Consider the following 12,842-nt stretch of genomic DNA (forward strand, 5'->3'; position numbering starts at 1 on the left):
CCATTGTTTTTAAGTACCAAATAATGACGTATTGTCTACTGTCTGAGGCTCCTCCACAGAGATTTATGTTATGGGAGAAATATTTATTTCTTCTGAATGAATTAAACATGTGATAGTTCTTTTATGTACCACTTAAAAGTTATTAATTCTTCATGAGCGACTGTAGGATTTACAACAAAGTGTCTACTGATAAGCCTGCTGGATTTCAACCCCAGAAATCATAAATGAATGCTGCCCTTCCATTTAAATGAAGTTCTGACTGTACCCGAAGGAATAAGAAACAAAAAGTGGTGCACTAAATGCCCAATTATCCTATAGATTTATTTGACAATATACTAGATATTAGCAAAGTGCTAATTCAATTACATACTTAAGTGTGGACATAAGCTTATCTGTATGACTAATGTTAATCGAAGTCAATGAGGGCTACTTCTGGTCTTAAAATTATGTGTGGTTTGGGACCAATATCTTTACTTTCATCCATGTTTTGGATTAATTTCTAAATATTTTCCAATATACACTTTCTAACTTCCACTGTCTTGTCACTATATGTTATTATAACAGTCTTGCTTTTATCCTGAACCAAACTGCTTTACAAATCAAACTACATATAAAGACTGTAGAAACTATTTCCGTGAAAAACTGTATTTGATAGCATAAAGTAATCCCTTGCAGCCCCTGTAAAGAAAAGAAGCAAAGACTATAATTTCCAGTTAGAACAGCAGAAAAGATTTAGGTAAGCAAAACATAATTATACAAAATGGGACAAGTACTTGCCTTCCCCTCTTTCTTACTCTTAGGAGATGAATACGGAAACTGTAGGATGAAAGTTTGAAAGATGCATTATTTGCCTATAAATCTACAGATTTGCTTGCAATGTTTGTTATAGCTGCTTTTCTCTTTGTATTCACTTCAGAAATCTCTAAGTCCCAGAATGATATGGCTGACAGGAGTCTCCTAACAACAGATTATGGGCAGAACGCGGAAAGAAGGAGGCAAAGGAGGAGCCAGTCTGATACTGCCATCAACATTACAAGCAGGGTATCCAAATTGTTATACACAATCTCTAAAGGGCTGTTTAAGGAATGGAATATATTCATAAGAATCATGATTTACACAGTGGGATTTTACTTTTATTTATGAGCTGGGCTTAGCTGATGTTCACTAACCATTGAGAACTCTGATTCTTGGCATGGTTTTTGACTGAGTCTCCACACTTGGTCTCAGCCCAGAGCTGAAAAGTTAAACCGAGATTTTACAAAGACCCTGATGTGGGGAGGGAAGGGGTGGATTGCTTTGCTCTCAGGTGCTCAGAGACTGTGTTGGTGCTGGTTGTCATCTGCTCTATGCAATCATTAGGCTATGAGGAGGTTCTCTCTTTCTTGTTTCTCCTGTCCTTCTTGCTGCTTCTAAGCTACGGCAATCCAAAACTCATCCTGACACTCAATGATTAAACAATGACTGCTGCTTGTTGTTGGGCAACTTCCATTTTCATTTCTCTCTGGTTACAGTCCCTAGCTTTCAGTGTTTTCACAGAATCATAGAATATCCGGAGTTGGAAGGGACTCACAAGGATCATTGAGTACAACCTCTGGCTGCACACAGGACCACCCAAAAATCAGACCCTAAGTCTCAGAATTGTCCAAACGCTTCTTGAACTCTGGCAGGCTCAGTGCCCTGACCACTGCCCTGGGCAGCCTGTCCCAGTGCCTGACCACCCTATCGGTCAAGAATCTTTTCCTAACACCCAGCATGAACCTGCTCCTGCTGCAGCTCCACACTGTTCCCTGGGGTCCTGTCACAGTCTCCAGAGAGAAGAGATCATGAGGAAGCTGTAGGCCATCATGAGGCCTCCTCTCAGTCTCCTCTTCCTTAGGCCGAACGATCCAAGTGACTTTAGCTGCTTCTCATATATCTTGGTAGCCCTTCTTTAGATGTGCTCTAATAGTTTTATGTCCTTATATTGTGGTGTCCAAACCTGCACACAGCACTTGAGGTGAGGCTGCACCAGTACAGAGCAGAGCAGGACAGTCCCTTCCCTTGACCAGCTAGCAATGCCATGCTAGCTGCCACCCAGGACATGGTTGACCCTTTTGGCTGCCATGGCACACCGCTGGCTCATATTGCTGTCAACCAGAACTCCCAGCTCTCTTTCTGTGGGTATGCTCTCTAGCCTCTTGTCCCCTCGTCTGTACATATATCCAGGGTTGTGTCACACCCTGTGCAGAATCTGGCACTTGTCCTTGTTAAACTTCATGTGGTTGGTGATTGCCCAACCCTCTCGTTTGTCAAGATCGCTCTGCAAGGCCTCTCTGCCCTCAAGGGAGTCAATAACTCCTCCTTATTTAGTATCATCTGCAAACTTACTTAGTATACATTCAAATCCTGAGTCCAGATCATTGAAGAGAACTGGGCCCAAAATGGAGCCCCAGGGAACTCCACTGGTGACTGGCTGCCAGCCTGATGTAACCCCATTTACTGTTCACCCATTGTATGTATGTGCTTGTGTAGCTGTGTGCTGGACATTTTGTCCAGAAAGATACTGTGAAAAGTTGCTTCAGAAGTTTGTGAAAAATCCAATCTTCTTTTCACAAGGTAGGCAAGGATGAGTATGATGTTATATATCTGCTTTAAAGCTACACTGAAAAACTTGTTTTGAATGCTTTCACCTCTCAAATGACTGAACTTTCTCAATACTCAGTTTTCTACATACTGCATACTTACTGAATTGCCTTGCTCAACTTTATGAGGTAAATGCAGTCTGCCAAGTGGCTGAATTTAAGAAGGGTTTTTGCTTGGGGCCAGACCTCATGGCAGACATTACTCACAGCTACCTTAGTGCACACTTTTTATTTTCCTCTGAAATGTTGTGTATTGATAAATGGAAGAGACAGGATGTCAGATAGCATGAGCTAGTGATTTGGATTGGCCCAGCAATGTCTGCAAACTCTTGGAAGTTAATTCTGGTATTTATGCATGCAATTACACACAAGATTAGCAACATTAACTATCCAAGTGGTGCTGTCATTGTGGCAAACTATACACATTACTGTTACTTTATCTACTATTCCGCTGGCAGAGCACTGCTATCTTAATGTATTGAAAAACATCAGATTATAAAACATGATTTGTAGATAATATGGACTTTTCATTGCATGATGATCAAAGGCAGCCTGTCATGTTTAAAAGATAGATGGATTCTTTGGGTTGGCAAATGTATGTAGGAAATGATAAACTCTTTGTGTCAGCTTTTAATTGTCTATTTAAAGGTTTAGGGCTCAATTTATGTCCACCTTTTGCATTATAGGTTTTGAAAGCTAGATTTCAATGTTCTTTGTGTTGTCAGAGCTCTATTTCTATGATTCGGGGACCTTTTGTTTCATTCAAACCAGTTAGACTATATCTAAACTAGAATTTTAGTTTTGCTAGAGTTACTGTTGGTCTTTTTTTCTTGTGAATATCATATTTGCCATTTAGGTGTTTTCATATTGAAGGAAATTTTACTTGCCTGTCCCTGCACTTAAATGATAGCTTTCTGTATCTTTGCTGCGACTTTAAAAATTAATAATCCCTGTCAATAGCAATGTTGCATTGTTCTTCCATTTTTTTTTTTTCAATTGGTCTTTTCATTTAACAAGGGTAGATATTTACATCATTGCTAGAACCATGACTAAAACTAGAGAAAAAAATGTTTTAAATTATACTTGTAAAACACCTTTGAAAATTAATTACTCAAATTTAGAACAAAATATAATGTAGAAATCTTATTGGCTGTGATTTACACCACAGATAGTACTTACTTTCATTTTCAGAGAATGAACTGAAACAATATTTTTTCCCCTAGAGAGTATGCATGTTTCTCCTAGAAATGACTGGGAAACAATAGCCGTAGCTGCTATTTTGAATGTGCAGGATATAGGAGTGGGGCACTGCTTCAGTCTCAAGAGCAATATCTATTGCTCAAGTAAGTTTTCCGTATTTGTCATATGGAAACTCTGAGCTTGATTCCTTTAGGTTAAAGTTGAAAGAGATTATGTTTAAATTCAGTAATAGTGAGGAAAATAAAAACAAAACAACACAATTCAACAGCAAGAACTATGAACCCCTGTAAAGTCTGAATTAAGGAAGTTAATTAAGTAGCGTTTTCTAGGGTCTCTCACTATCAGATTCTCCAAGTTCATTAGAGGGACTTAAGTAAGGAGGTGCAATTATACCTACCTCGCTGGGGGAACGAGCAGAAATGTGCAAGCTTTGGAAGCTCTTTGTGGTGCGTTAGTGCCTGTAGGTTACTGCTTCTGTGAGAGCAGATTCATACTGTTGCAGATAATTCTAATGAATTGGGCTTGGTGGGAGTCTTGCTTATGACCTGATGCTAACTTCAGTGCTGGTATTCATGTCACATTGTCAGTGACTTATTTTCTCTTTAACGAAATCAAGAAGTCTTTCTGAACCAAGTATAGAAGCTAAAATTCAGTGTGTAGCACTTTGTTCTGGTTAGGAAGTGAAATTGGTGGTGTTTCAGATTTTTAAAAGTGAGAAGAAAATTTCTCTACTGAGAAATATTATGTTTTGGGGCTTTCTTTTTAAGTTTATATCCTGAACACTTTTTTTTTTTTTGCCTGTCTGTTTCATTTTCAAAAGGGAACTTAATGAATTCTTACATCTATTTTTAAGGTAGGGCAGTTATTACACATAACAACTTCTGTGTACTATAATAACAGCACACTGCTTTTGATTTTCCACATCCTGTGTGTTTTTTTTTTGTTTGTTTGTTTTTTAGAAATAATCTCAATGTATTATCTCTTCTGCTGTCCTCATTCTTTAGTGCTTTCTGCTGATGGTGCAGAAGAGGTTCCTAGGTCTGTTAAATGTTTATCTGTTTCTGATGCAAATAAGTTCTGTTCCCTTTGATTCAGTCACACTGTAGTCTTTCTAGTCTTTTGGGTGATCCTTGTTACACAATTATTCTCTTAGACCCTTGCTCTGTAAAACTTCTCACCTCACTCTTTTCCTACCCACTGAACTGTGAACATACTTTTCGTGGATTGTATCATACAGGGGTAATGGTGTGTCAGAATGACCCCAAACCAATTCTCAACATCTTTCCAGCCATGTATGCCAGTCTTTTGGCACTTCAATAACAACAGGATTAATAGAATGATAACAGAGGTGGCTGAAGGTAAATCTCAAGTTCTGCTACTATAGAGTTTTCGACAAGTTATCAAGGATTTTGTGGGAAGATTGGGAAAGTGAATGAACTTAAAGTCAAATCAAAGTCAAGAAAACATCAGAAGTTTGTTTATTTATTTGCAAAATTACTGTTAAAGACTAATAAGGCATTTTATTGTTGTATTGCTACATTTGGTGTGTTGTTAGTAGACTGTTAGCAATTACTGCGGTAGTAGTGATCCATAGCTTAGGTGGTCAAGTGATTTTAGAAAGTTATGAATAGAATGAATATTATAGCTGGCATGAGAATGTTGTGAATCAATGTTTAAATTAAGTTACTGCATTTTCTTTGGAAGTGTGCCACCTGCATGACATTGATCAGAGTAAATTGTAGTTACTTACTGAATTTGCTTGTGATAGCATTGCTGAAGGAATCGGAGCTTTTTTCTTAAACAAAACAAAATTAGTTCCTGAATCTCTTACAGATAAAAAGTACACCCAGTCTTCAACAGCTCATCACTGGAGCCCAAAATGATAATGAAATTCTTACCAAAAGGAGTTGCAAGCAAGAAGAAGACATAACAACCAGTCCCACAAGTGATGCAGTTTTCTGTGATGGCAGGAAGCATGTAAGTTGAAGTGCAAAGCACAACAGAATAGGTACCAAATGAGGACAAATAAAAAAGCTAAGATTTCGGATTGTATTACAAAATGAAATAGGATTTTTACTTGAGTTTCTCTCTGATAAAAGGCTGACTGCCTTTGGCATAATCCTTGTGGAAGCACTGTGAACTTTTTACAGCATAAGCCAAATCAAATTAATAATGGATAATTGATAGATGGATGTATCCGTTAATAATGAATAATTGATGCGTCAGGTTCCTCTGAATTTTTCAAATTCAACTAACGTTCTTTCAGTTTTGTATTAGCACTGGGATCCTGAACATGTTTATTTCTAGGTTAGTAGCTGGCTTTTTTTCTTAAAACATCATTTAACCAGAGGGATTTTGTTACTCTGCAAGGGCTGTGGTAATGCAAATGTCAGTGGAAATTCAAATGTCAGCATGTCAGTGAATGAAGAGGAAGCAAAGAGTTACAGAAGTCAGGGGAGCAGTTCATAGGCTCAGAGGGTGTCACTGAAACCTCCCCTGATGGATGACATTTTGAATACTGCAAATGACAGAGAAGGAAGCCAGCTGTAAATTAATTCAGTACATGCTTTAAAGTCTCTATGATTAACTGTGGAAGATAATTTCTATGTATTAGTGATGAGGTTAAGCAGGGTGAAGTGGCCAAGGAATCGAATCCATGACTGATATTGTAAAGGAAGGAAATAAAATCGCTTTTAGGGAATCAAATTTAACCAGACTGATCACTCTGCAGAGGAGTGAATACACAGACAAGGCCTTTGGTGCTCTACTGTGCTGTGGAGTTTGTTATGTTGCACAGACAAATGAATAACCATTCTGGATGACATTTGTGATTCTACTGGCAACAATTTGAACTTTACTGTAGACAATCCAGTCTTAAAAGTGAAATATTTTCTACTGTCTTATAGAGGGGGAAAGGTCAAGTTCCATTAAACTTCTCTTTATGGGTGTTTGTTGATGACCACTTCATGAAAACATGTCTTCCAAAACATAAGATGCCATTGCCTCCAGTCATGCCAGCGGGAGTACAATACATTAAGTCATTGCTAAATCCCTGTTCACTGAAGCAGGAGTGATGTCTACATTTAACATATTTTATTTCTCATCAGGTGGGATATGTGTGTATTGTTTTCAGTCCTAACATCATCAATCAGAATAATTCTCCTGTTTCTATGAATAAATAAGAGGTTCTGTGCAAAAAATTTTGGGGCACTTTTGCAGAACTTCTAAAACGTGGGCTAAGAAAAAAAGTCTATTTGCATTCCTTTGTCATGAAGGATTTTTGAGGAAAATAAACTTTTTTTTTTTTTTGTCAGATGAATAAAAATATTCTTTGTCAGGGAGTGAAAGAGCAGAACTGAACAAAGGGAGATCTCCCTGCAAGGGAGATAGATTACACTGATACACATCTTGTAGAGGGAGCAAGATTACACGCAACAAGCAGCAGGTCAAAACAGCCCTAACATTACTTGTGACTTCCTTAATAAGCACTCTGACCCTTCTTTCATCAGGTTTCTATGTTGCTTAGAGCTTATAAGATAGCCTAGATAGCTTCTTTAATTTAAGTAAGCTGTTCGTGTGAATTTTAATGTGAGTATTTGGCAAGCTGCACATCTGCAGCATCGGCAAGAGCATCTGCATGGAAGATAGATATGATCTTATAAACACAACTCTGCACTTCTAGCTGCTGGGCTGTGCAAGCAGAACTCCATGGTTAACCAGTCCTGTGTGGGCTGGTGTTTTTTCCAGACAGAGGAGTGATCTAACACCGATGTCTTAACAATCTAGGATGATATTGTTGTGAGATTAATCCCAACAGCAACTGTGTCTTCATGACATATGATATGTAAAAAGATCCTAGAGCTTACCTTCAAGAGTACCATTATAAGTGAATGGAGACCGAGTTATTTTGATGGAGTTGATAATTTGTTACAGTGAAGATGGCTAGATAGCACTAGCAAATTACGTGCCTGTGCTGGACCACTGAAAGACTATAGTCTCTTCATTCATTTCAGTTTCATGGCTTCTGTAAATGCTAGAAACAAATACTGTTTATATATAACCGGATGGAGAGCATCTAAACCTTAGACGAAAGTAAGTAGATGAAAAGAGAAAAAAGTGGCTGAGGTGAGCCAGGAAATACCGTCTTAATGCGCTAACTTACGACAGCTGGATATCTTTGTATGTTAATTTATCCTGAACAGTATGGAGTGGGTCATTTTATATAGAATTGGGTGATCTTGTAGCATATTTGCTGGATGTGCAATGGCGCTTTTGTTACCATTAATACCTCATAGAACCTGGCATCTCAGCAGAGGTGCTCTGAACATCACTATTACCAGCAGTCTAGGTCTGTATTTCATATGTTCCTAGATTTCAGAGCTTTTTCTGAAACCATCATTAGGAGACAGTACTCTCTTCCTTTCAGACATTTTACCCATTTTTCTCACTGGAAGCCACAAAGCAATTTGTTTGGGAGACAATTTCTAGATCTAGAAGTTATCTAAGAAAGCACATCATTAGCTCAGAGAGTTTGCTGAAAAGGTGAAGCAGTAGAAATGCAATTAGTTATAATTTTCAGGGCTGTTATGGAAGCAACAGAATGATTTTATACAGTTAACCTAAAAACTTCATGATTTCCAGTAGCTCTGCAGTCATGGCACTAAAGAAACTGGCATTTGAGAGAAATAAATGTTTTGTCCTGTTAGATCTGAAGCTACTATTCTCAAATGTTTGTCTTTTCTTAGGGGAGTTTGTATAGTCTTAATAGCACTTGCACTGAATCTGGCAACTTTGGCAAAGCTGACATCACAGGAGAAATAGAGTTTGCTGTAAGATACATCTTCAAGGCTCGCATCTTAGAAATTTGCATCAAGGGATGCAAGAATCTGGCTTATGGAGAAGAAAAGAAGAAAAAATGTAACCCGTAAGTATTTTGTAGAGAAAGAGAAATAAATAATAACCAAAATATTTTGGTTTTAAGATACATAAATATTGAAATGGATTGATATGTGATGGTGTGCCATGCTAGCACTTTCAGAACATCGAGTGTATATATCTGCACTTCTTACAGCTACACACTGCAAGGCAAACAGGTTTCATAGCAGCATTTCTTGATTTCTGTTCTGAACATTTCCTGCTATTAATTGTCCGTTCCCCTGCCTGTGAGCAGGCAGTTGGTTATCTGTGTTGCTGATGAGCAACTTTGGATCTTGAGAGCAACTGTTTAGATTCTAGCTCTTAAGTTGTGCCTGCAAAATTAATATACACGTGGCTAAAACATGAGATGGAAAACTGAAATGAGTCATGTTGCTAAATCATCCACTGACTCATTGTGGGTTACTGGGTGATTGCCATACTGCTTCTGTGCTTCTATCTTCCTCATCTGCAATAGGAATGGAAATTTCAGATACTGCAACATGTTTTAAAATCTAAAGTTGGTTGTTAAGTACATATCACAAGAGGAAGAAGTACCTACTTCTGAGGATAAAATAGGTTACAGAAATGATTGGTTGGACAGCTAAGCCTTGGTGGCTTGTTTGTTTATTACTAATCGATCCTCTCCGACCGTGCAGCAATCATTTGCAGAAAATCACCAAGCAGAATACCTAACAATGTATTCTTGCCCCTGCTGTCATGGGGTATTTGAGCACTTGAGTGACCACACTGAAATTGCAGAGCTGCAGTCACCTTCCCCCACAAGGAATGTGGCTTTGAATGTCTCGCAGAGTAAGGTCATAAAGATGAGCTTAATGTTGAAAAAAGCCTCGCTGGAACAGCAGCTTACGAAGTGGAACAGTTTGGGAGTGTTTTGGGGTGGGTCAAGGTTCTTTAAGTCCTCTGGTAATAGATTTGGACAAAGAGTTGCAGGAAGTCTGAAAGGTGCTGTGGGAAGAGCTGTGTACTGAACACAGCTCTCAGGTGGTATATGTTTATGTATTCCTGTTGGTTCCCAAACCAACAGAGCAAAAGTACAGTCAGTGCACTCAGAGCACTTGACAGAAAACAAACTTTTAAGTGATGTTTAAAATGTGTTGAATTGTTTGACTGGTTTGAGGTCTGACCGTCTACTTGTTACTCTATCACCCCAGATCAATTTAAGAGGCTAAAAATTCTACTACCTGAATATTTTTTTAAAGTAGTTTTTCCTATGGATAGGTTTGGAAACAATAGGGAAGATGTGTAAGTTCTGCACTGATTATATGAAATACAGCTGGCCTTAAGTTAGCCAGGAAGTTAATCAAGAGGCTGGTTTGAAATTGGTTTAAATCATATCATCTGAAATTTATGCCAAAAATGCTGTTGCCAAGCTGAGAGCCAGCACTCCCTACTGCTAATACTCTTTGGTTTTGAAGCTGTAATATTGAACTTGTATTGAGGGGAATGTTTAAGTATTAATTTTGACACGGTCTATACATGAGAAACTTTGGGTAGTTGTTGTTAGTGCTTGATATTAGTTCAATTCAGCTTCCAGAAGATTATTATTATTTTTTTTTTTGTTCTTCCTTGAATCAGCATTAAGGCAATTTTAAACATTTTACCTACTCTCCTACTGTCATTCTCGTGGTTATTACAACAATTGGCATTTGCACGCGTTAGGAATTATTATGCATCCTATGTGTGATTATACCTTTTATTTGCTCCATGTTACTTAATGATGTGAACAACCAGCACAAACGGCAATGAACCTAAAGGTGATTGAGTTGATTTTTTTTTTTTCTTTGAGCACATAATACGCTCTGTGCTTCCCTCATACAGCTGTCACTACAACTGCCAAGGTGACATTCTTGGTGGCTGTTCTATCGGAGGCCGAGAGTATGTAAATAGAAGATTCACATTCAGAGCCTAATTCTTTCCCAATTAGAATAGGATTGAAACACATGATCTTAATGACATACAGGGACCTTTATAGTCTGTTTATTTTAATGGGAATGGATGCAAATCACAATTTCCTATTTTATTGCTTAGAAAATTACAAACTCAATAAAAGTGTTTGAATTAAATTCATTGTTCTCTTTTAAAGAAATCATTTTTCTTCTTAATTTGATTTTTCCCCCTTCTGGTCCCATTCCATATATCCTCTCTATTTACAAGCTATGTCAAGATTTATTTACTTCCTGATAAATCTCCTCGGAGTAAGCGGAAGACAGCTGTCAAAAAGAACACAGTGGATCCAGAATTTGATGAGACTTTGAAGGTACTGCTCGCAATTGTGTGTCGCTGAAAGCACTCTTCCTTGGTAACGTCTCCTTCTATAATGTGCAACCCTGCAAGTTCAGAGTTGTCCTGATGGGGCAATTGCAGGAGTCAGTGACAAGAGTCATTAAGAAATGGTTGGTTTCAGTCCAAGTAACTTCTGGACTGAAAATGCTTTTGAAGTTACACTAGTGAATTTGTGCACCCTCAAATTTGTGCACTTGGGTGCGTGCGTTTGTGAGGAGCACAAGTGCTCTTAGGAGGTGCTGGAAGCCAGGTAGGGTGAATCAGGGTCATTCTTCCCAGAGCCTACACCCAGCCTGTGATTCAGCAGCCCAAATGTCGGTCGGGATGCCTGCAGCCATGCCGTTGCCTCGTTTTCAGTCCAGGTGGTGCAGGTTACCAGACTCGTGGGTATCTCAGCGATGTCTCAAAGAGCTCTAACTGTGCCTAGGGAGTAGATCAGGGCTCTAAGGACTCCTTAAGGACTGGTCTCCTGAATTACTGGCTTGCTCCTGCTGACTGCATGGAGTAAATTTCCACTGACCGGGATGGAAGTTTTAGCACCTTTGTCATGTGTCTTAATATTGACCTCCAACCAGAGCAGCCAGATTGGACTGGGAGTATAAAACAGAAAAGTAATCTATAAAAAACAATGGTCAAGACTTATTTAAAATTCTGGATGAATTAAAATCTTTAGCAATGGAGGCCAAGGTATTCCTGGAATGTCGTTTCATGTTTGCATGGGCATTATTTTAGCATTTAAGGAGTGAGGGAACATGGAAATTGCACGGCATGTTCAGACAGCATAGTTCAGTCTGCGTCCCGATGCCTTCAGCTGTGCTGTGGTCAGGCTGCCTCTGAGCAGGCTGTGAGCATGGCTCTGCGTTCACCCTGTGTGTTGCTTTATAAATGCTGTTTGTCTTTCCAGTACAAGATTGAACACTCCCAGCTGGCAAGTCGGCAGCTTCAGATCTCTGTGTGGCACGCAGGAGCTCTGAAGTACAGGGTGTTTTTGGGGGAAGTGGTGATTCCATTGGCCACGTGGAATTTTGAAGATAACTCGATGGAGTCATTCAACTGGTACCAGCTAAAATCCAAGGTGACTGTTAATTCTTGTGCTTGTATCTTAAGAACATGATGTTGTGGAAGTTATGAAAGCGATCACCCTTCTGAGGTCACTGGGGGAAGAATGCTGTCAATCCAGCCCATGAACAACACCTGTTACAAATATAAATGAGCTGCGAGAATGATGTGGAATAGAATGTAATGGCAATCTCTGTATGTCTCTTTTTTCAGATCGAAAAGCCTGAATATAATCTTATCCAGTACAGCGGAGAACTCCTGGTGTCTGCAAGACTGTCGGTACCAGCCCAGTATAAAAACGTCCAGTTTGAAGGGTGGATGAGAGAAGGTATAAAACGTTCCACAATGCGGGAATCCCTTGGCTAGAAAAGAATGGGATCAGTGAAGGACAGACAATGTGCCTACGTCACCTTTTTGTTCTTTTTAATGCCAGCGAAAGTTGATCATTTTAACAGTTGCACTATGACACATCCAGATGTTTGGCAAGCTTGTACCTGTTTTGGTGTTGCCAGCAGACCTTATTCTGGAGGTGATGCAGTAGTTTCTCTGCTCAAGGTAGAGACTAGCAATTTAGGTAAAAGATGGAAGGGAAATGGCTGCAAGGGTACTGGACCAGCACCTGGGCTTCCTCCAGTGGCCTCACTTGAGGGAGATTGTTTCACTTGGAAGATGACTGTACCTCAAAATGTACAGGATTCCAGTTTTGATAATGGAAGACTTGTACGGTACATTAAACATTGA

General features: G+C 39.1%; 1 protein-coding gene across 3 annotated transcripts in view; it reads left to right on the plus strand.

The window, feature by feature from the left end:
* Window positions 1-12,842, plus strand: part of SYTL3 (synaptotagmin like 3) — a 34,558-nt gene that overhangs the window by 17,098 nt on the left and 4,618 nt on the right. For all 3 annotated transcript variants that reach the window (XM_035321892.1, XM_035321893.1, XM_035321894.1), the window contains 6 exons: window positions 917-1,041; window positions 5,655-5,798; window positions 8,567-8,745; window positions 10,914-11,016; window positions 11,947-12,117; window positions 12,315-12,429. In XM_035321892.1, the coding sequence (XP_035177783.1) occupies window positions 917-1,041; window positions 5,655-5,798; window positions 8,567-8,745; window positions 10,914-11,016; window positions 11,947-12,117; window positions 12,315-12,429 (837 nt within the window). The remainder of the gene's footprint in view (window positions 1-916; window positions 1,042-5,654; window positions 5,799-8,566; window positions 8,746-10,913; window positions 11,017-11,946; window positions 12,118-12,314; window positions 12,430-12,842) is intronic.

Source organism: Oxyura jamaicensis, chromosome 3, assembly GCF_011077185.1.
Source record: "Oxyura jamaicensis isolate SHBP4307 breed ruddy duck chromosome 3, BPBGC_Ojam_1.0, whole genome shotgun sequence".
Taxonomy (NCBI): Eukaryota; Metazoa; Chordata; class Aves; order Anseriformes; family Anatidae; genus Oxyura; species Oxyura jamaicensis.